This window comes from Talpa occidentalis, unplaced genomic scaffold, assembly GCF_014898055.3.
Source record: "Talpa occidentalis isolate TD23 unplaced genomic scaffold, MPIMG_talOcc4v2.1 talOcc4.10, whole genome shotgun sequence".
NCBI classification, from domain to species: Eukaryota; Metazoa; Chordata; class Mammalia; order Eulipotyphla; family Talpidae; genus Talpa; species Talpa occidentalis.
Window position 1 is genome coordinate 14,910,789 of NW_023600993.1, and position 22,176 is coordinate 14,932,964.

Here is a 22,176-nt window from a genome sequence, read left to right on the forward strand (position 1 = left end):
CATTGAAATAATAAAATGTAATTAAGGATGTCTAATCAACATAGTGATTCTGATAATGCAGGTAACATCTTACTTCTGGATCTGAAGCATGGAGGCAGGACTAGCCTTGTTTACCATTTCCTTGCAAGGAGGTCAGAGTAGAACAGCTAAAAGGTAGCAGAAAGAGAACAAGGAAATGGTTTAACTAGTTTCTTGGCTAAAAAATCAGTCTTTGGGGGGAGGGGGAACTCTGGTGGTAATCACCTTCACACAAACAAAAAGTTCTTAATATTTTTACAGTATTCTATTTTTATAGTTTTGTCATTTACAAATTCTTTATTTTTTTTTTGTATTATTGGATTCTTACATCGAGCCAGTTCAAGATGTGATTTTTTTATTAGTTCCATTTTAATAATGATGCCCTTACCTTGCTGTTTCTCTGATGCTTCTTTGTGGAGTAGGAAGATGTGACACAACCACGGGCAAATGAGCTCTTCAGACCATTAGCAAGGTTTCCCAATCAGGGATGTGACACCTTTTAGTCCTGGCTCTAACTTTGCCTGGTGTATCTTAGGGAAGGGCTGTTCAATTTCTGCTTTCCTTGGTTTGCTGCTCTGGCTATTAAATGACAGTGGGTTGATACAACCCACTCCAGCACAAAGAAAACGTAAAGATCACACAAAGGAGATGCTGTAATTGTTGGAATATTCCCAGCAGGGTGCTGTGGGGCTCCCCACCTAGGCACACACAGTGCTGGGATTATTTGATGTGATTATAAGAATAATTTCCTCTCCCTTTGCTCATGCAGAAGTTGCAAAGAAATGTTGCAAAAACAGTTTAGATGTGGTCATCTTAATTAGGCTTGGGTCTTAACTGTTTTGTTTCAGTAATTCACTGGGTAGAGGGTAAACAGTTAAAACACCATTGGAACTAAAGAAGTATGCTTTAAACTTAAAAAAGACTAACTAAAATCAAGAATAGTTAGTTGTGTTATTCCTTATACAAACTCTATGCTTCTGGGTTAGAAATAAGCTGATCTCCCCCCATCCTAAAGCACACTTTCCAGGCATAAGAAATTTTTCTCCATTCAAAAGGCTTTGGATAGAACTTTATAAATATAGTAATGGGAACAAAGGAGCATCTGGGTTTTTTTATTTATTATTTTTCAGGTGCTTGGTCAAGATGTAGGCAAGATTGAGTTTAAAACCCTTTAAAATTTGTCAATCTGAGATACATTGAATTACTAGTATCTTTTAAATTAACTTTCAATTGTGTGTTTTAAATGGTTTATGAAAATGAAACAGCATCATCTATTTTGGGATTTGTAGACTAACTGATACATGGTTGACCTTTTGCATCAGCATCACTGATGCTTCATGTAATCAGCACCATACAAAGGAAAGACTTTATTTCTTGACTTTTCCCAACCCTCTCTCCTAGAGGAAGCTTTACCTTAAAACAAGAGAAAATTGAATTTCTATAACGTTATAGGAAAAGACTTAGTTGGATAAATTGAGATATTCTCCTATGGCTTCTGGAATAATGTCTTATTGTATTAAATATTTGAAAATAAATTATATTAGAATCTATCCTGTCCTGTTGTGAATAGAAGTCCTTGCCAGCTTTGAAGGGATTAATGCTGATGGACCCAGACTCTCCCTTCTGTGCATTAGCCTGTGCTTTGAAGAGAAATCTAAGAGTTGTACTTCGCTCTTTTCTCAGTTTTATGACAAAAATCCACATTTGGAACAAGTTCCTAGAAACCAGAGAATGAGGCAAAAAGGGAATTGAACAAAACATAGATGTAGCAACAGATGGGCATCAAAGAAGCATCTGGTAGTAGTAAAGAAGTCCCTTGTCATGAAATACTGACATTATGAGGTGTGTGGGGGTTGAGTGAGAATATGAACAGGAAGTACAAATGTGTTGGAAATGCCTACCGAAGAGAGGTACAAGGTAGGGGTGCATTCATACCAAGGTAGCAGAAATATTAGGTCACTCATTTGACTCTGAACCTTTCATGAATCCTCAAATACGTCAGGAATCTCTGAAAATGCCCCATTAATTGCACTTGCCTCCATGGCTGAACAAGAAAACACTGTAGCCTGCAAGTAGCATGGACACTAAAACTTTCAATTGTTCATTCAACTTAACTTTTGAATTTTAGTTTCCAGCACCTATCTTGTATTTCTCATTAATTGAGGTCAAAGCAAGGTGCAAGTATCTGGTCATGGGCCTGTCAAATTTCCACACACAGTATTGTTGGGTCTCCTTTTGTCTCACAGCAATAAGGAGAATTGTTCATCCATTTGGATTGCTTTCAAAGTGAAATGCTTTGCAGTTATAAAAACTATAGCTATTCTTTTGCTTTTAATCAGCTGCACGGTGCACATTTCTCCTCCCATGACTTGAATAATAACTTTCTTAACTGCTTCTCAGTTCACCATCTTAATGAGGGCTCCCAATGTCAGAATAAATCCAGGTCAATCAGGGTTATGCGATTTGGGGTCTCGACTTGACACTTCACCCGCAACCACAATGGTAAAATGCAAGTAGCTAGCAAACCCAGTTAGATTTTGAAAGAAATGTAAACAGCTGGTATCTAGTTATCCTTTCTAGAAAAAAAAAAAAATGGGACCTTTGCTGTCATTAGATGAATTTCAGGTCAAATATCATTTTTGGATAATGACTGCGGTATCAAAACTAGGTATAGAGAATGTCCCCATGAAAATAAAAATATAAATGTATCTTAGATAATGGTCTTTGATTTTTAATGAACAAGTCTGAATTACTCACTTAACATTCATGACTCAACTCTGCATATTTCTCTTACTTGTAACAAAGATCTCTGCACTATTTTAGTAGAGACATTTCTACTTTTGTAGAAAGTAGAAATCACTGACTTCCAAATATCATTTGCACAATCATCATCTATATGAATGATATATGACTGTCCATTTAAATGATGCTCCTCACAGAAGTGTGTGTTTAAGACTTTGTGATTGGTGCTCTAATGTGTCTCCCTTCTCTCCTTTTTGTCTTCATCCACAGAATGTTTTTGTAGATAAACCAGCATTTCCGGAGTACAAAGTCTCTGATGCAAAAAAATCCAAATTCATACTTTTGCATTTTAGCACTTTTAAAGCTGGCTGGGACTGGCTTATTTTGTTGGCGACGTTTTATGTTGCCGTGACAGTACCCTACAACGTCTGCTTTATTGGCAACGATGACCTGTCTACGACTCGGAGCACAACCGTCAGTGACATTGCCGTGGAGATTCTTTTTATTATAGGTAAGAGCCAATGGCTGCTCCCCTAGAGGATTTGCATTGGGGAAGGAACTGTGATCTGGATTTTTGTGACACAAATTTGAACTAAATTTGCATGGGTGTGACTCAGTCTATGATGCAAATTGTGGAGAAGCACATATTTGGATTTCTGAAAATTGCTTCTTCCAGCATTCTGGCTGTTCCTTTTCTCATACAGACCTAAACGAATTTCTACAAAAATGGGCTAGAGAAGACTTGATGGCTGTTTGGTTTGTGCTCTTACATCCATCATGACGTAACTATGCAGGGTCAAAGGTGGGCTGCCTATCAGTAGTGATAGGATACTGGTCCAGTCCTGGCGACAATGGCTCTCCACACTCTTCCATGCCTTTTTGGGCATGTTGATGGCACTCTCCATAGGTGGTCTGGTTGCAGGAGCAAAGGATTACTTAAGCCTTCCAGTCAACCAGGAAAAGCAGTGAGTATCTGATTTTAACCTAAACAAGAGGACCCAAGGACTGTTTGCTGAAAGTACTTATATCTAGAATATGGGGTACTGCAGTTGAAGCTGCATTTGTTCCACACTTAGAAGTACTTTACTATTCTGACCCTTAAATCTTTGTCATGTTTACACCAAACCCCAGCTTTTGCTTACCCCTTCTAGGGTAGATTCTGGATCTCCGTGAAGACTTGACAATCATCCTGTCCAAATGCTTGATTGCTGTTAGTAAACCAATACCTCCTTCTTTACCAGTCAAAGTGATGTAGGGCAACATTTTTCTGGTAAGGATGAGAAAATGTTTGGAGGTTGTCTTCAAGAAGTTAGGTGGATAAAGTCATGAAAATTAGATCTTACAAGTTCAAAGAAAAAGAAATTACTGAGGCAGATCAAAACCTTGTTTTAATGATGGTGGAACTTTCTCCCTGAAGCTGATGACACTTTGGGACCCAAATGGCTTCTCTTAACTGGCAGTCGACATACTTTTGCTCTGGATGAGTTTGGATGCTTTTGGTGTGGCTTGGACCTCACTATTAACATTGTGTCTTCTGAACACCTCCCTCAGAGTCCTCTTGGGACACCTCCTCCCACCCCAAAAGTAGTGGCTGTGGATGTTTGGCCACTAGATGGCAATGTTGTCTAGTTAGGTAGCTTGGTGAAGCTACAAGCTCAAGAAAATTTATCTTGAACTTATTTTTAACCATTCTTCATTAGGAAGACATACCCATACATGAATATGCTAAATCACTGTTAAGTAGGAAATAATAACATTCTAATTTTAAAAGGAATTAAAAATGAAAATTGTAGACAAATTGGGTGTGTCTATGGACCACTCCATTGTGGTTAAAGTTTTCAAGATCTTGGGTAATCATTCAATTTGTCTAAGCCTCAGAATCTTCTCTCCTTTCTCCACCTCCTTCTCATTATTATTCTCATTATTCTGGTTATTTACAGCTCTGTCACAGTTATATCTGGAACTTTCTTTTGCACTCTTCCTTAGTATTTGGTTCCTTAAATATTTCCTTCCTTAAATATTTGAAATTCCAATTCACATCTGGTACTACGTCCTTTGGGAGATGATGTTTTGTTTGGATTTTGTGTTTTTAGGTTGCCTTCCTCTACTAAACCAGTGGAATGTCTTGCCCCTACACCCTCACACCTTTACCAAAATTCTCCTGTATTCTTTCTTACTGCCATTTGTAAGATGCATTTCTCAATAGGCAATTCCCCTCCCTCACTATGCCAAAGGAATAGAAACCTACTCCTGTTTTTATGCAATTTAGCTTCCACTGAGATTACAATTTAAAATTTTGGTCAGCCTACAGTTTTAGTGTGATTTCTTCCTGGAATCCTTAGTTGACTGGCAATTTTTTTACAAACAGTAAAAACTTACTTGCTATTTTCTATTGCTTCCTGCTCTTAAATGGAAAATATTACTATAACCTACTTGCAAATATTGTTTCTATTAACGTTTCTCAAATTTTGTTTTCTGGACTTTATTCTATGAAATATCTCAAAACAGTGGCCTAAAAATGATCACTGAGAAATATTAATAAGTAAAATACTAAATACTAGGAAGACTATATTGTTACATTAAGACAGTATTTATACTATTATTTGTTAAATTCACATGTACAAAAAAATCCATATGTGTAGTAAGATAATGTTTATTTTCTATTTTTGAAACAGTGCAATTAAATTGTCATAATCAACTGGGTCAGAATTGTTAAAAAGCAGTTAAAAAGATTTGGGAAGGAAAGGTTATCACACAGCTAAAAAATGCTGCTTTTCAAAATATTTTTTTATTTGTACTGCTCTATACAAATGTAACATGATGTGATAATTTTCTAAATGGGGAAAAAAAAGTAAGTGTTCCATGAAAAAAAAGAATTGATAGTCAAAATGAAAGTTGGGAGTTAACACAACTCTTTTGGAGATTAACAGAGCAATTTGAGCATTATAAATCATCTGAGAAATTGAGTGATAAGGAAATCTTTCTGTGATTAATCCAGCACCGCCTAAATTTATTTTTACCTCAGAACTCTTTCCTTTCAGACCACTTAGTAACACTCTTTTGGGAAGACTGATTAAAAACATTTCCCTGATTAGATTCAGTATCTGAGTGTAATTGTGTTAGTCAGAATATAAATGCAAAATGGTGAACTATGGTCACTTCTAACTGCTGTCTTCTTCTTCAAATTGTAAATCATCGTAGTTCTTTGGGATCAATAGGGCACAAGGTGTGACTGTAAATTACAAAATCACTATACAATTACTTTTAGTTTGAAAACCATCATGTATAAGTGAACTACCAATTTAAAACCTTTCATAAACTTAAAATGAGAAATGATCTACTACATAGATTTATTGAATCCAACCTGTCTTACTTTGTAACAGGGTGGTCCACAGGGTAACAATTTTATAGGTGGGGAAACTGAGCCCCAGTGATAAGCCTTAGATCCCATAATACCTTATGGCAGATTCAGTTCTGCTGGCTGTGGAATCAGGTTTCTCGAGAGTTTATACCTGATATGATTCCATTTTCTGAAAATTTCCACTCAACTTGGAACACAGAAGAGAAAGAAATTATTGGTTTCACTCTTCCATAAATGCAAATTAATAGCTGGAAGCTTTGAAGTCTTGGTGGCAAATTGTAGTATACCTGTAGCTCCAACAATCACTTTTCCCCATTTCCTTACTAAAAAACCAAAGAACCCAATTTTGTGCAGGCAACAAAATGCTTGGGCCCAGGGAATCAATTATGAGTGTTCTAACCAGTGGTCATCCTGTCTCCCTTAGCCAACTTCCAGCGTAGGGATAAACCTGTAATCAGTTGTATCCAGTAAGATATAAAGAGATATATTCTGTGGGATATCTTGAACATCCCTTCTTCCTTGGAAAAAAGGAAAAGAAAGACATGAGATGGAAAAAATATTTATGTCCCTTCTCCTTCCTGCCTTCCTTTCCCTAGATGTTTGGCTGGGAGGATATCATAAGGGGTAACATTGCAGCTATCCACAGTCATAAGGAGAGTTAAGAAAGATGATGTAGATGGTAGAATAGAAAGTTGAGATAATGCACATCTGGATTCCTTGTCAGTGATACAAATGTTCCTATTATTGGAGCCACTTTTAATTGGATATCCTATTACTGGTAACTATATCATTCCAAAAATGCCAAAAAAAAAAATTACAGCTTTATCATCTGTGACCTCTTGTACTGGGCCATTTCAGAGGTTCTAAGATGTATGCTTTGCAAAGACACAGAATGCTCTTTGTTCTCTCTTGTCATCCCACTGTAAAGCTTATCTCTAAGAAGTGGTTTACACAATTTCTTAGCCACTGTTATAACCACAAAGGCTTCGAATCATGGGCTTTGACCAGAACTTGGAGAGTCAATTGCAACTCCTGGTTTACTCTCACATTTCCTTAGTCGTAGAAGCTAAATGAGAGTGGTGTGGATAGAGGGCAGTCAGACATGGTGTAGACATTCTTTCAGGACTGAAAATCTGGCATCCTCATCCACAACCCACAGGCAGTGCTCCCCAACTATGATGCAAACCCCAAGCACCCCATACATATATAAAAGACAATTTTTCTCAGTGCTACACTTTTAAGGTTATGCTCTGTGTTGATTTAGGTATTTCTAATCTACTGGTTCTCAGTGGGGACAGTACCACACGTAGAGAACATATAGTGTGGGTTTGATTTTAATTCATTATCCAGCACTACCATCATGTGGTGCTTTTAGATTCCAGTGTGCATATTTATAAATGCTTTTACCCCAGCTAATGGACAGAATTCCTGTAAGTGCGTGTTTCTTATGAGCATGTTTTCATCATTTCTGATTATTTTACTTCTCTCTCCACTTGTCTGTAATGCTTTATTAACCAATATTTCTGTTCACTTATATGACACCAGAATATTTCTTCATTTATTACATTTTTATTATAACTTTGTGATATAGTTAAAATAGGAATATTCCTCTATGATAGAAATGAAAAGGGGAAAACCAGAAAGCAGTTTACCCAAGATCTAGTTAACTACTGATCAAGGTAAGATTAAAATCCTAAACTCCATTGTAAAATGGACAAAATAGTAGCATTATTGTGAGAATTTTGTGAGGTCACTGTATCAAGAAATAAGGTCAGTCACTGTTTAATCAGTAAAGATAAGCATGGTCATTAATGGCATCAAGGCCATCTCTCTTTATTTAAACTAATTTTTCAGTTTACCTATCTATATAACTTCGGGGGTATGTTTTCACACGGCATTATCCACAATAGTCCATTCATGAAGCCCATGTCTCTTGAGTTTGTTTTACTATCCACAGTTTTCAGAAAATCAACCTTCTCTAATACATTCTGAAAATCCAGTTCATCTTGGGAATAAGGTAGACTGGAATATTCCACATCCCTTAGCTTCCAGGAAAAAAAAAAAAATGTGTCTGGGACTTATTTACCACTTTATAGAACCAGCAGCTTCTACAGATTTGGCTCAATGTTCTTTCATAAAAATCAAATGAAGGTCTTATCATCATCTTACATTTTGTCTAAGTCAAGCTTACTTTGCCTACAGGGGTCTGGGGATAGAAATGCATTGAGTGATCTCAAACTGTATTATTCTAGTCTCTTCTCCATCCAGTCTTCCATCATTACTTCTAGTAATGTGAAGTAAAATGCATTTCAGTTCTTCCTCTTTTTTTCTGGCTCAGCTTTGAAAAGGCCTGAAAGGTACAGCTAGGCTTTGAGGATGAATCTAGAAGGAAGTCATTAGCAAAAGGCTAAGTCACCAGCTTTAGGGCAACTTACTTGCCTCTATTCAACACCTTCTTAATTTTATTGAATCTGTGGTCATTTTCTAGTAGCATTTTTAAATGCATGCTTGTTTTGTAAAACATCTCCCCAGGTCCTCTCTTTATTGTGCACAACCTTTATAAACATGCCTGCTCCCATTTAATGTGGAATTAAGGATTAGTGTTCTAATTCAACTCCATTCATTTCAATGTTTGTCTTTGCAGTAGAAACTCAAACCTCAAAAGAGGTGCTTTAATTCTTTCAACATTCTTGGGTGCCTTTTCTATTAGGGTAAAACATATAAATCCCAATGGAACCTGAAAGAGGATAGGCATTTTATTGCTATTTCCTTTTACAAGCAAACCCCAACTTACAATTATTTTCCTGAAAAGTGCAAACAAATTCATGTCATTTCTCCCCCTGGGTTCAATGACTGAAATGAAAGATACATCCTTGGACTCTAGAGGGGAAGAATTCTAACAATAAATGAAGTTGATGTTGCAGGGTAACTAAGGAATTAACATCAATTCTGTTGACTGGTTTGGGCATCCTGTTATTCCCCAACTGCATGTTTAGAAGCTTTGATTAGTTAACATTTGTGTATACCTTAGTATTTAGGGTCTTCCTCTCTTCCTCTGTCACCATTTAAGCCCCATTCTTCCTCCCTACTACCACATACTCACGTTCTCCCTTCTATTCATTGTCTACCTTTAAACACAGGGTACAAGGGAAGCCATCACAGCCCATACAACACCCATATCTGCCACCTGCACCCCTACAACCCAAGAAAGGAAGCACTCAACTGTATGTCTTGATAAAGAACATTCTAATCAAAGAGAACATCAAACACTAAAGTCTCAACTCCTACTGTTAGAATTATTTTGAGTGGAATTTTTGGGTCAAAAATATTAATATGTAAAGTTTATAACATATTTTCAAAGTTTGTTTTTTTATAAATCACCTTATTCTTAGAGCATTTATTGGTCAATAAAGCTCTAGTTGAATGTAATTTGCTCATGTCTTTTACAGTCACAGCTCCTCTGAGAAGTTCTAGGTACATGTTGCTTTCTGAATTATTTTAATACTCTAGATCATTTAATGGCATAATTCAGATTAAATGCTATCAATATTGTTGTAGTAGTAGTAGTATCAGTTATTCTTATTTCCCCCCAAGAGACTATCTAGTCTTTAGATATTTGCATAGTAGAGTTAGGTCTATCTAAAAAAGGCAAACTTATTTCACAATGTACCTGAATCCATTGTGTTTAAATCTGAAATGTTTCTGAGATGACATAGTTGGAGGAACATTGGGTTGGCACAGTCCGAGAATGCTGGTCCTGGGGCTTACATATTACTGTAAATAGACTGTGAGAAGAAGTACATGCTCATGAAATATGAAACAATAGTGCTTGTTTTGAGCAAGGCAAGCAAATTAAGAATGGATTGTTTTTAAATTTAGAAACCCAGAAGAAAATTGTGAATTCTTGATTTAGAAACATTATAGAGCAATGTTTTTTTTTTTTCTATTTGCTTCTTACCAAACAGGAACGATGCTGTCATTCTCTCTTATTTTCTCTTATTTTCACTTTTTCAGGAATGTTTTCTTGCTTTGTACAAAAAAAAAATAAAAAAACCATATTTTCTAACTAAAAATGACATTCTTCATATGTGGCTTATATTTCTTATTTCAATCCATGCACTTAGTATATTCCAGTGAAATTACTTCCTCTCCCACTACCCCGGTAGTTCTAAGACAAATGAGTATATAAATAATAGTAAAATAAAAACAAATATATATTTAATCAATTGAGAAGTTATTTTAATATTCTAAATAACAGAAAACACTATGGGAACCTGGGCTATATATAATTATTTATGTTGTGTTCAATCCATTAAATACTTATTGAGGACCTATATGATGCCATCCAAGTGGGTGTACATGACAGTTCCACAACATGCATAGAAGACCCTTCATGTTCTGGACTCTGTATTTTTGTCCTTTTTCTAACACCACTTGCTCCTCCTTCCTGTGGTTCCAAACATACAGAATCACATATATTTCTACAATCATGCCGTTCCTCACATCCTTTGAATTTTCATGTCCTTTGTATTTTCTCCTCCCAGAGTCTGTGTTAGGTTTCCCTCATACACTGTAAATAGGTTCCCTTCCCCACTCTCCAACCCTATATATCATAATTGCCTATTTCTCTAGCCTTACACACATTCCATAAAAAAACTATAAGCAACCTAAAGACAAGGACTGGGTAATGTATTTATTTCTCTAGTTCCTCTAATACAGTATCTGACCCATAGTAAGCTAATGCTTACCTACTGCCGTGAAGTCATTCTCCCTGAATTGTAGACTCTTACAGTGTTTTGGAGATTTATCTATGCATGGAAAACTTTTAGCAGATAGTAAAGAACAGTGATAGCCTCCAAGCTATGTTGTATGATTCCATGAATGCAGAAAAGACATCTGTGGTATATTTTTAAATAGATGTAGAACTGGTTCATATTAGTCACTGCATGTGAAGGTGTGAGCAGAGAAGAAAAGTTGATAAGAAAGCAGGATGAGAGACATGTGGGCTGAACATCTGGAATGAGGATGAGCTTACCAAGGTAGCAGCAAGAAATAAGAAATACATTTGTGTTAATTCACTCATTCATAATCCTACCTAAATCTCCCTTTAGATGAAGTGACTTTCATTGTCAGAGTGAACTAGTTATAGAGCCCAACCCATGAATAAAGGCATTGGATATAGATTAGAAGAAACGTTGAGTGTGAAGACACTGGATTCTTAGTGTTTAGTGTAAAGAAGTTGTTCAGTGAATTGATGTTGAATATTTGAAAAGTGAGCATGACTGGAAATTAACTATAATAGTAAAGAAGATTGTGATTTGCTTGTGCTGAATCAGATATTGGCCTGGATAAAACAAATGCTTACCAAGAAAAATGCAAGATGGTTATACCTGAGTTTTAAAATTACTAGAAAATATTAGACCGCCTAAAGTATATTATCTACATTCTCTGACTTGAAATTTATACCCCTTTGACAAGACTGAAGTTGCAGAGACCTTCTCCTTGATTTCCTGTCTCACAATATTTTAAGACTGACATTTAGTATAATTAAGAACTAAATTTATTAATGGTAATATTTATCCCCGTATATAGATAGATAAACTAAAGACATCAAAGACATTAAATCACTTTTAAAAGAAAGAAATAAAGGGACATGTGCAGTCAAAATATTGTGAACAGTAAACTGAACATAAGTATTTTCATATTGATTATTTGATTTAATGGCCATAACAAAGCCACAGGAGAGTTTTCTGATTACTGTACCCTCTTGTTAGTCTTTTTCTGATCGAATCTTTTTCCATGTTTGATATGCAGGGTTGGGAAACTTTCCCTCTGATTTCTTTGGTTGGTTTAATAATTAAATGGACATGACAGATTAACAGAAGAAAAACACTTATTTACTACCTCAAGCCCAGATCTATTTTTCTCTTGTCTATTCTTCACAAATTGTTTTTCTATCTAAAGTTCAAAGTTAACTGGCTGTCCTTTATGTAGTTTGCTAAATCTGGCAAGTACATATAGGGGTGACCTCTGTTGATCCTTGGCTTTGCAAGCAACACCAGGAGATTGAATCCCTGAGAGCAGCTACAGGAAGGGTTTATGTTGAAACTGTGCTGATAACTTTTTGACCAGGACTCGGGAAAGAAAAACTACTACTTAGGAGAACTGCCATCCTTAACTGAGGCTGGAAAACTGGCTAAGTTCCTTACCTATAATGAATTTTGATTGGGTTCTCAAGATCAGTCAGCACTACCAAAATCCTGTCTTCCTTGAGACTTTGTTGTAAGAACCACCAAGCTAGAGAAAATCATCAGGATTGGGAAGATTAACCCACATCAGTAAAAGACAGTTGAAGGAAATGGAGATATTCAGCGTGGGGGGCTAAGAGAACTAGATGACTGATCTCCAATATTTATAGACAAGACTCATGGGATTTTTATATGATCCCTTTCCCTCTCTATGGATTCACATGATGTTGATATTGCCGGTCAAAACCAAAGTAAGGGTCTACTATAATAACATTAGCCAAAGTGGAATACCATCACCAGCCACCCTATTCTACCTGGCTGCTTTCCTTCAGCCTCCTCTTTCCCTTTAAACAGGAATTGCAGGCCTCCCCTGGTGGCGCAGCGGTTGAGCACTGGACTGCAAAACTGCCTGCAGCCTCTGCAGCGCTGGTTCAATCCTTGGCCACCGGTGAGGGTCACACATGGCACAACAGACCTCTCCTGCTGCACCCACTGCTCCCCTCAGCAGTGTATTTCATCAGTCTGCCTGTTCTGTTCCCCGCTCTGGCTCTGGTGAATTCTCTCACCTCCCACGCTTCTGACTGTACCCAGTGCTTGTATAAATAAATAAATCTTAAAAAAAAAAAATAGGAATTGCTCTTCCATGCTGTTTCTCACTATGTCTGTTGCCCTTTTTTTTTTAAGATTTATTTATTTATGCATACAAGAACTGGGGTACAGGCCAGAGGTGCGGGGGGTGGTGGTGAAAGGATTCACCAGAGACAGACTGGGGAGCAGAACAGATGGATCTACTGAAATACACTGCTGAAGGGAGAAGCGGGGAGACAGAAGAGGTCTGCTGTGCCATGTGGGTAGCTCCCTGGCTGGGGCTCGAACTCGTGCTGCAGTGGCTGCAGATAGCTTCATAGTTTGCATCTTAACCCCTTGCGCCACCAGGGAGGACCTGTTGCCTTTTCATTCTTAGAATTTATTACAATCATTTATTGCAATCATTGTTAGTACCTTAAGCTTATCATTAACTAGCTTTCAGTATTCATTCATCCCACACTTTCTAGCTCAAATTTGCTGTGACATCCTACTGTGTTCAAAGGAGTGCCTCTTAAGCAGTAAAAAAAAAAAAAAACAAAAACCAGTATCTTCCAAATATTGGTTGGCAGCTGGTTTACTTAAATCTCCACCCACACTGTATTACATTGATTAATTTTTAAAGAAATGGCTAAATGAAGATATTAATTATTTGTATATAGTGCATACACTCTCTTGAACACCATTATATTTTAATTTACTTTTTAACGAGTATGCCAATATGATTTTAAAATTATTTCCCATCTGGTATGCATGCTAATAAAGAAATCTAGTAATTTGTGCCATATCGAATTTAACTTTTTTTGTACATTCTAATTACCTAGTTCTCAAGGAAATCAAACTTTTGAAAAATGGATTTATCCTTCCTGCTTTTAAAGTCCACATGCAGAGTGAATTAGTTGGGAGAAAAATGAAGCATCTATTTTTGGAGGTCTTAACAATATGAAAACTGAACATGTCCGCGGTTATCTCTCTCTTATTTGTCATTACCTTAATCATGCTTATGTAAAACTGAAATACAAAAAGAAAAATTGATTATCTGATGGAATAAATAGTGGCACCTGAATCATCCCAGAATTCACTTTTATTCTGCCTCATTTTGGTGGGGTATGATTAATTCTTCAGAAATTATATAACCCACGTAAAGTGTGTATTGTAATTTTCTTATATCCTGCTTATTTATGATTTATTCACCATAGCAGCACAATTATCCCTTGTGCCCTGAGGAGTTATTTATACAGAAACAGACATTTGAGATATTAAGATTGAAGTGGTGATATTTACCAACACTGGGAACATTCTGGCTCTTGAACAGGACCACCATGTCCATAGCATTGCAGAGAAAGCAGAATGAATTCTTAGGTGTCCCCAGACAAAAGTTTAGCTCTGTATTCCCAGAATCAAAGAGAGTGCACTTTCCCACATTCAGTTCTGTGACTCTGATTTAATATACTTTTATCTGGGCGGTGCTGATGCTAAATTTGATCTAAGGACTACAATTGGAAATGCATTTCTCTGTACCAACCGATTGTTATTCCCTCTAAAATATATTTGGAAGTACAGCGAATCTTTAAGATAATGGAAAGAAAATGGGATTGAGTGCTAAAAGATATCCTGTCTCTTGGTTGCTTACTATCTTCATGACATATACAATTTCCTTACACCTCCGGAGGTATTGGTAAAATGAAGATGATAGTATTAGATCCGACAGAAGTTGCACGAGAACCACAAACTAATGAGTGTGAAGAGTCGTTTGTAACTCACCAACACCAGAACTATCTTTCTTTGTGTATATGACAAAAGTGGGTTTTTTTTTTTCAATCAGCTATCCAAAAATAATTCTAATCATTGCAAAAACCTACAGTCTTTGCACAAAATTAGTACCAATGTCCCGGAAATCTTAGGATGTGATCCATGCCTAGGTTTTCTCTGAGAATAAACCTAAATGTATTCATGTATTTTGCAAGCACATTTCTATCCACAGATTTTTAAAATAGCATTTATTCTTTTACTATTATCACCATTTGTATATAAAAGTCTTAATATTGCTTCTTTTGAAACTTAAAATTAACATATCTTCTTTTCATTTAATTAATTCAATTGAGTAACAAATTATTTTTATAAAGCTTTCTAAACTGGTTTTCTGTAATGACTCATCCGTGAAAACACTGTGTATTCAGAAGTCTGAACCTCGATTAAACTCTTTAGACAACTGCATAATTAACCATATAGCTTAAAAAATGTTTGCTGCATTACTCAACCAAAAGCCAATCATTTCACTCATTCCTTCATGCAGGAGAGTGTCAGGTGTGGACCGTGGCAGTAGGTTTTCTATGAAATTGTGGTAGATCTGGTGATCAGTTAGTAAATATGTAGATAATTTGTCTCTTCAGTTTTATAATGCTCTTACAGACTTACCTCAGCCAGTGTTAAGTCAGTTACTTTTCCTTTTGTTTGTCTCTTGCTTGCTTGTCTCTAAATGGAGATAAGACTACATCAGAAAATGCTCTGAGGATTAAGTGATATAGCCTGCATTTAGTTCTTAGAACAATATCTGGTACTCAGAGAGCATTTAGTAAGTATTGTTATTATTTTACTGTTTGTTTAACTGTGTCAACATGTGGCAGACAGGAGAATGCATTAAATGCTCAGAATGTTTTATTTTCTTCATAGTTCTTAATACCTGTTGTTGAGTTGAACTGTATCTGTCAAGAAGAGTATTTTGTGCGTTATCTGTATGACATATGTTAACAGGTTACCATTTTCTAGCTTTATTTAATTCTATACAATTTTTTTCCTCTCTTTTCTTCCCTGTCTGTCTTCTGTTCTTTTCTCCTTCCTTCTCTCTCTCTCCTTTTACTTTCTCTTCCTCTATTGTTTTTTCCCAAGCAGATATTATTTTGAATTTCCGAACAACCTATGTCAGCAAGTCTGGCCAAGTGATCTTTGAAGCAAGATCAATTTGCATCCACTATGTCACAACCTGGTTCATCATTGACTTAATTGCTGCCCTGCCTTTTGACCTCCTCTACGCATTCAATGTCACAGTGGTAAGTACCAACCTGGGAAGTGTTTACTTTTCACACATACAGGTTTTAAATGTTTTTGGCAATGTTTGGATGCGGGGTTTTGCTTCCTCTTTAATAAAGATACCAATATGTCCAATGACACGACCAGATTCTCCCCATTGGAAGTGACTTCTTTTTGAAATTTACACTACCTGTTTCTGGTTATTTAAACACCGAGAACTAGTGTATACAAAAAGCTTGAATTTATTTTCAGTACTCACTAAACAAATCCTTTGATAAGGAACCCATTTGTAGGAATGTAAGCATTGTTTTAGATTGTTTAGATAGATGTTTGCCTGGAAAATTGGGTGGAGACTCTGAAGATGCCTTTTACTTTTATGATCTTTAACACTCTACCTCTTGAGTGTCTCGCTATTCATTGGCAAACAAAATGAAAAGACTGATAAAGATAAAAAGAAATGCTGAAATTAAAGTAAAGGAATGCAGTCACTTATTAGAAGTACTTGGAAAAATTGGATGGAGCAGAAACCTACATAACACAATGACCAATCTAAACTTGAGCGTTCTCTTGAGTATTTAGTAATATTTGTAACTTCATCTCTTGCTTCTTACAGAATTTATATTTATGACTCCCAACACAACACCAGAAAGTACGTCCACTTGTAGTAGAAGCTATTTCTACTATTTAGTGATTGATATTCTTAAAATCATTAAGTATTCCCTTATAACAGAGATTTTAGGGAGTCATAATAGCATTTGAACCACAAATGCAATTTGCTGCTATGCTAACCAGTTTTAGAATGTAAAAATTTACTAATCATTTAGTATAAATTAGTCATATTTCCTAGTCAGTTGACAGCCCCCTATAGAAATTACATTTTCTATCAAAAATTTAAAAGCACGATTTTCAACATTAAACAAAATAGTAATTTTTCAAATACAGTCATTATTAACTTCAGAATGAAGATAGAACTGTAATCCTATTTAGTACAGATTTGTGCATTTGTTGATTGCCTAGATAATAGTATTTTTCTTTTCTTTTTTTTTAAAGTTGAGGATGTCAACATCTTTACGAGGTTTGTAACTCAACTGAAAGGAAAGCTCTGGGGAAGAATCTAGTATATGATATCAATCAGTGCTACACTGAATTGTTAGGCAGTCTTTTTAAAGTGCTTTTTGAGATTGAATTTGACTAGATAAGTGTACTATAATGGAAGTATAATGACTTAAAACAAGGTTTTTGCAAGATCACAAAAAATCCAAAAGAAGTATATAATATACATAGTGCTAAAAATTGTTTCCAAATTCTCCTGGAGGATTGTTAAATAAATGATATTTAATAGATTCTGCTCCACATTAATTTGCTGTTTTGCTACTAAATGCTAATAATACTTTTTATATTCCTTTTCTTTTGGGGTACTAAACAAATAGGATAATTTTTAATGTATTATCTAATTATAATGTATAAGAAAAATATATACTTACATATTATATATGCTTTTATATTAACATCCCCATTGCCTAAAATTAACACAAATAAAGGTTTTTTTAAGTCTAATTCTCATATTCCAAAGAATTTTAAATATTTGACACTTTCTATGCTCCCCTGCTCCCTTTCTTCATTCTGACTTGTGAGTATGGCATAAACGTTTTATACAGAATCAATAAATATGTCAGAAAGAAAGAGAGATAGGAAAAGTGGACTGTTTCTAAAAAGTGGTAATTTCTCTGCTTTTCGTAGGCATGAGCTTGTGATCACTTAACAAATTGGCACATAAATTTATTATTCCTCCAAATATGTTAGTCAGGATGAATTGCATGATATGAATAGAAAAACTTGTTCACCAACTTATAGTTACTTTCCAGGAAAACGTAAGTTATAGGGACTAGTTTATAAGTCATGCAATTGTTGTACTACACAAACTTACAAAATAAGGGAAGGAACAAATAAATAAAGGTGTCAGTCAACCAGATCTAAGGCATGACCAGTTGTGGCATCTCCATAGATGACATTAAAAAAAGAATTCAACCTCCAAAAATGCATCGTGTGCTTTAGCTTTAGGTCTGTGCATGGTTGTTGACAACAAGTGTTTTATACAGTTTCACACATTTATTCATTAAGACCTGTTATGTATAAGTCACTGTGAAAGGCACATTGTACCATGAGAGGTACAATTATGAATGAGACATAGAAAATGTGACAGAGTGAAATAAGCAAAAGTTTGAATCCTAGTTTTATCACTGAGTGAAAGTAACATCAGACTAGTCTGAAAATGAGCATAACAATTTTTTCAGTGTTCTGAGCAGCCTAAAATCTTAAAAAAACCTTGCTAAAAGGACCTCAGTATGTTTTCATGAGCTCTTTTCTGTTTCTCCCCACAAGTTGAGTCAAGAGATGGTCTGTCCACTTGGTAACAGAGAAAGCTGCCATTTGAGAGGGGGTTTTGATGAACACATCACTGTCTTGTACCTGTCTACAAGCAGCTTATAATTCCCATCAGACAAATTCAGAACAGCATCCCAAGTAAAAAGAATCTCTTCCTTTTTTCAGAATATATATTTCCATCTAAATCAAATATTCCTCTCTCTTCTGTCATTCACCAAGAGCCAAAATTCATATTTATAGCAGGAAACTGTTGACTCAGATGAGAGCAAGTACAATTTTTTTTTTAATGTATCAACAAAATCACCAGGACAGCCTCATCCTGGATACCCAGGATCAGGTTCCTACTCTATGCAAGTGACAATTTTTATTACTGGACGTCAACCTCAAATTCTTTCCCCAACATCCCCTTTTTGGTCAGAGAAGATCAGGAGATTGCTTGCATCGATAACGTGTTCAGATGATGTCCATCTGCTTGGGCTGCCATAACAAAATACAAACTGGGTGTTTTAAACAACAGACTTATTTTTTGCACCTCTGAATGCTGGAAAGTATCAGATCAAGTGTTTAGCTGATTTGGTTCTTAGTGAGGGATCTCATCAATAGTTAGCATCTCACTGTGTTCCCATGTACTGAGAGGTGGGAGAGAGATGGCAGAGAAGAGGAAGCGAGAGAGTGAGGTCTCTGTCTTCCCATAAGGCAGTGACCCCACTATCAGGATACCATTTTCTGACTTCACCTAAACGAATTACCCCTGAAGGCTCCATCTCCAAATACCATCACATTGACAGTTAGGGCTTCAACACATGAAATTTAGAGGACACGGGCCTCCCTGGTGGCGCAGTGGTTGAGCGCTGTGTTGCGAAGCTGCCTGCAGCCTCTGCAGCGCCGGTTCGATCCCCGGCTGCTCCCCAGCCACTGGAGGAGGATCCCGCATGGCACGCAGACCTCTCCTGCCGCCCGCTGCTCCCCTCAGCAGTGTACTTCGTCAGTCTGCCTGTTCTGCTCCCCGCTCTGGCTCTGGTGAATTCTCTCACCCTCCCATGCTTCTGACTGTACCCAGTGCTTGTATAAATAAATAAATAAATAAATCTTTAAAAAAAAAAAAAGAAAGAAATTTAGAGGACACAATTCAGTCCATAGGAGGGACTGTTCCAGGTTTCAATTTATGTACAAAATTGTCATCTAGCTATCAAATTCATCTGTCTGTATAGTCAACTCATCCCCTAGGAATTCCTCTAAGGCACACAGTAGAGACTGCAAAGTCTAGCATGTGGACATCTGACTACCAGTGGAAATGATAGATGAGAACTTGGCTTTGGATGAGAAGAAAGTAAAACTTGACGGCAAAGAATGACACAAAAGAAATAAAAGAGCAGTTAGAAAGTTCCTCAGTTGATCTTACGATTTTATTATATTTCAGAATAGAATTGCTCACAGAGTGATAATGGAATGTATTTTTATTGCATATCTATTGTTATACTAGCTTGGAGTTTTTTTCAGTTAAAGTAATATTGGTTTATAACATTGCATAAATTTCAGGGGTACGGCTTTATACTTTGACTACGTTATAATCACCACAAAAAGTCTAGATTCCATCCACTACCAAACAGGTGTCTCCCTTTGTCTGTTTTTTTAAAATATTTTTATACATTTTCATATTAATTTTTTTTATTTTTTTACACCATTTTTCATTTTTAAACAATATTTGCTTCCCCCACCCCCTTAGGTGTGGTCCCCATAGAGTTTCCTTCACCAATGCACCTGTGCACCATCACCTCAGTCCCCTGTGCTCCTCCCTTTGCCTGTTTTATCTTCCCTCACCTCCCTTTTCCCTCAGGTCAACTTCCATCCTGTTTTCAGAATCTCAGCTTCTTTAAATTTTGTTTTGTTTACTTGCTTGCTTTGTTTCTTTATGTTCCCCACATGAGGGACATCATATGGCATTTGTCTTTCTCTGTCTGACTTATCTCACATAAACCCCTTCAGGTCCATCCATGTTGTCACAAATGGCAAGATTTCATTTTCTTTTTATAGCTTGAGTAGTGTTTTATTGTGTATAAATACCACATCTCTTTGTCCATTTGTCTGTCTGTAGGCACTTAGGTTGTTTCCATATTTTGCATAGTGTAAACAATGCTGCAATAAATATAGAGGTGCATCTGTCTTCTTGAATTAGCATTTCCACATTCTTTGGCTAAATACCCAGCAGTGGAATAGCTGCATCATGTGGTAATTCTATCCTTAATTTTTTTTTTAAAGATTTATTTATATATTTATACAAGCACTGGATACAGTCAGAAGCACGGGAGGGTGAGAGAATTCACCAGAGCCAGAGCGGGGAGCAGAACAGGCAGAAGGACCAAAGTACACTGCTGAGGGGAGCAGCGGGCGGCAGGAGAGGTCTGCGCGCCATGTGGGACCCTCCTCCGGTGGCCGGGGAGCAGCCAGGGATCGAACTGGCGCTACAGAGGCTGCGGGCAGCTTCGCAACCCAGCGCTCAACTGCTGCGCGACCGGGGAGGCCCACTATCCTTAATTTTTTGAGACATTTCCATATCGTTTTCCACAATGATGCCCCAGTGTGTATTCCTGCTCACTGTGTACAGGGTTCCCTTTTGTCCAGGTCCTCACCAACACCAGTTTCTTGCCTTTTGGGTAGTCGCCATTCTAATAGGTATGAAGTGATATTGCTTTGCAGGCTGGATTTGCATTCCCCTAGTGATAAGAGATGATGAACTTATTTTCATGCGCCTATTGCTCATCTGTCTTCTTTGTTGAAATGTCTGCTTAGATCTTCTGTCCATTGTTTAATCAGATAGTTTATTTCTATTGTTAATTTGGATAAACTGTTCATCAGTTTCATCCATCAGTCCCTTTTTTGGATGTATTTTTGAAGAAGTTTTTCCCATTTAGTAGGTTGCATTTTCATCGTAGTGATGAGTTCTTTTGTTGTGCAGAAGCTTTTTAAATAGATGTTTCTTTTTGCTTTTCTTTCCCTTGACCAAGGCCAATGTCAAGTTGCTTATCACCTATAATTTCCTCTCTGTATTTTATGGTTTCAGGTCTTGCATTCAAGTTTTTAATTCATTTTGAGTTAATTTTGTGTATGATATAAGATGGTAGTCCATTTTCATTGTTTTCATGTGACTGTTTTTCCCAAAACTTCTAAAAGATACTGACCTTGTTTATGATTCTGTTAGATAACATTCTAAATGGAAAATTATTGTTAGGCATATGCCACTTTCCTTTCTTCTATTTATGATATCCCCTAGAAAAATCAAAGCCAAAGACCTTGTCAAACTCTGTAATGAGTTAACACTTTGTATTTTCCACTTTAGAGCATTCATTGTGGCTCTTTGAGGGTGTAAAAAGAGTGTAAATTACATGCACCACTTATTTTTTTAAAGATTTATTTATTTATTTGTTTATTTATGCATACAAGAACTGGGGTATAGGCCAGAGGTATGGGGGGAAGGCTGGGTGAGAGGATTCATTAGAGACAGATCGGGGAGCAGAACAGGCAGATTTACTGAAATACACAGCTAAGGGGAGCAACAAGCAAGACAGGAGAGGTCTGCCGTGTCATATGTGGGTTAGCTCCCTGGCAGGGGATCCCACTCAGGACGTAGTTGTGATAGCGCTGAGACTTAACCACTAGGCCACCAGGGAGGCCCACATGCATCACTTATGTTCTTGATAGTGACATTGTCCATTTTGTTGGACACTAACAGTGTATTTTTTTTTCCACTTGGACTCCTTAGTTATTTCTAACTCATGCTAAGGCAGAACCTAGATTTTTAAAAATTTT

The 22,176-nt window shown here is 36.6% G+C and overlaps 1 protein-coding gene across 2 annotated transcripts in view; it reads left to right on the top strand.

Moving 5' to 3' along the window:
* KCNH8 (potassium voltage-gated channel subfamily H member 8) overlaps positions 1 to 22,176 on the top strand; it is a 246,037-nt gene that overhangs the window by 126,391 nt on the left and 97,470 nt on the right. The window contains exons 5-6 of one of the 2 annotated variants that reach the window (XM_037524877.2): positions 3,031 to 3,271; positions 15,847 to 16,004. In XM_037524877.2, the coding sequence (XP_037380774.1) occupies positions 3,031 to 3,271; positions 15,847 to 16,004 (399 nt within the window). Of the gene's footprint in view, positions 1 to 3,030; positions 3,272 to 15,843; positions 16,005 to 22,176 lie in introns of both variants that reach the window. The other variant, XM_054691469.1, reaches the window with a different exon arrangement.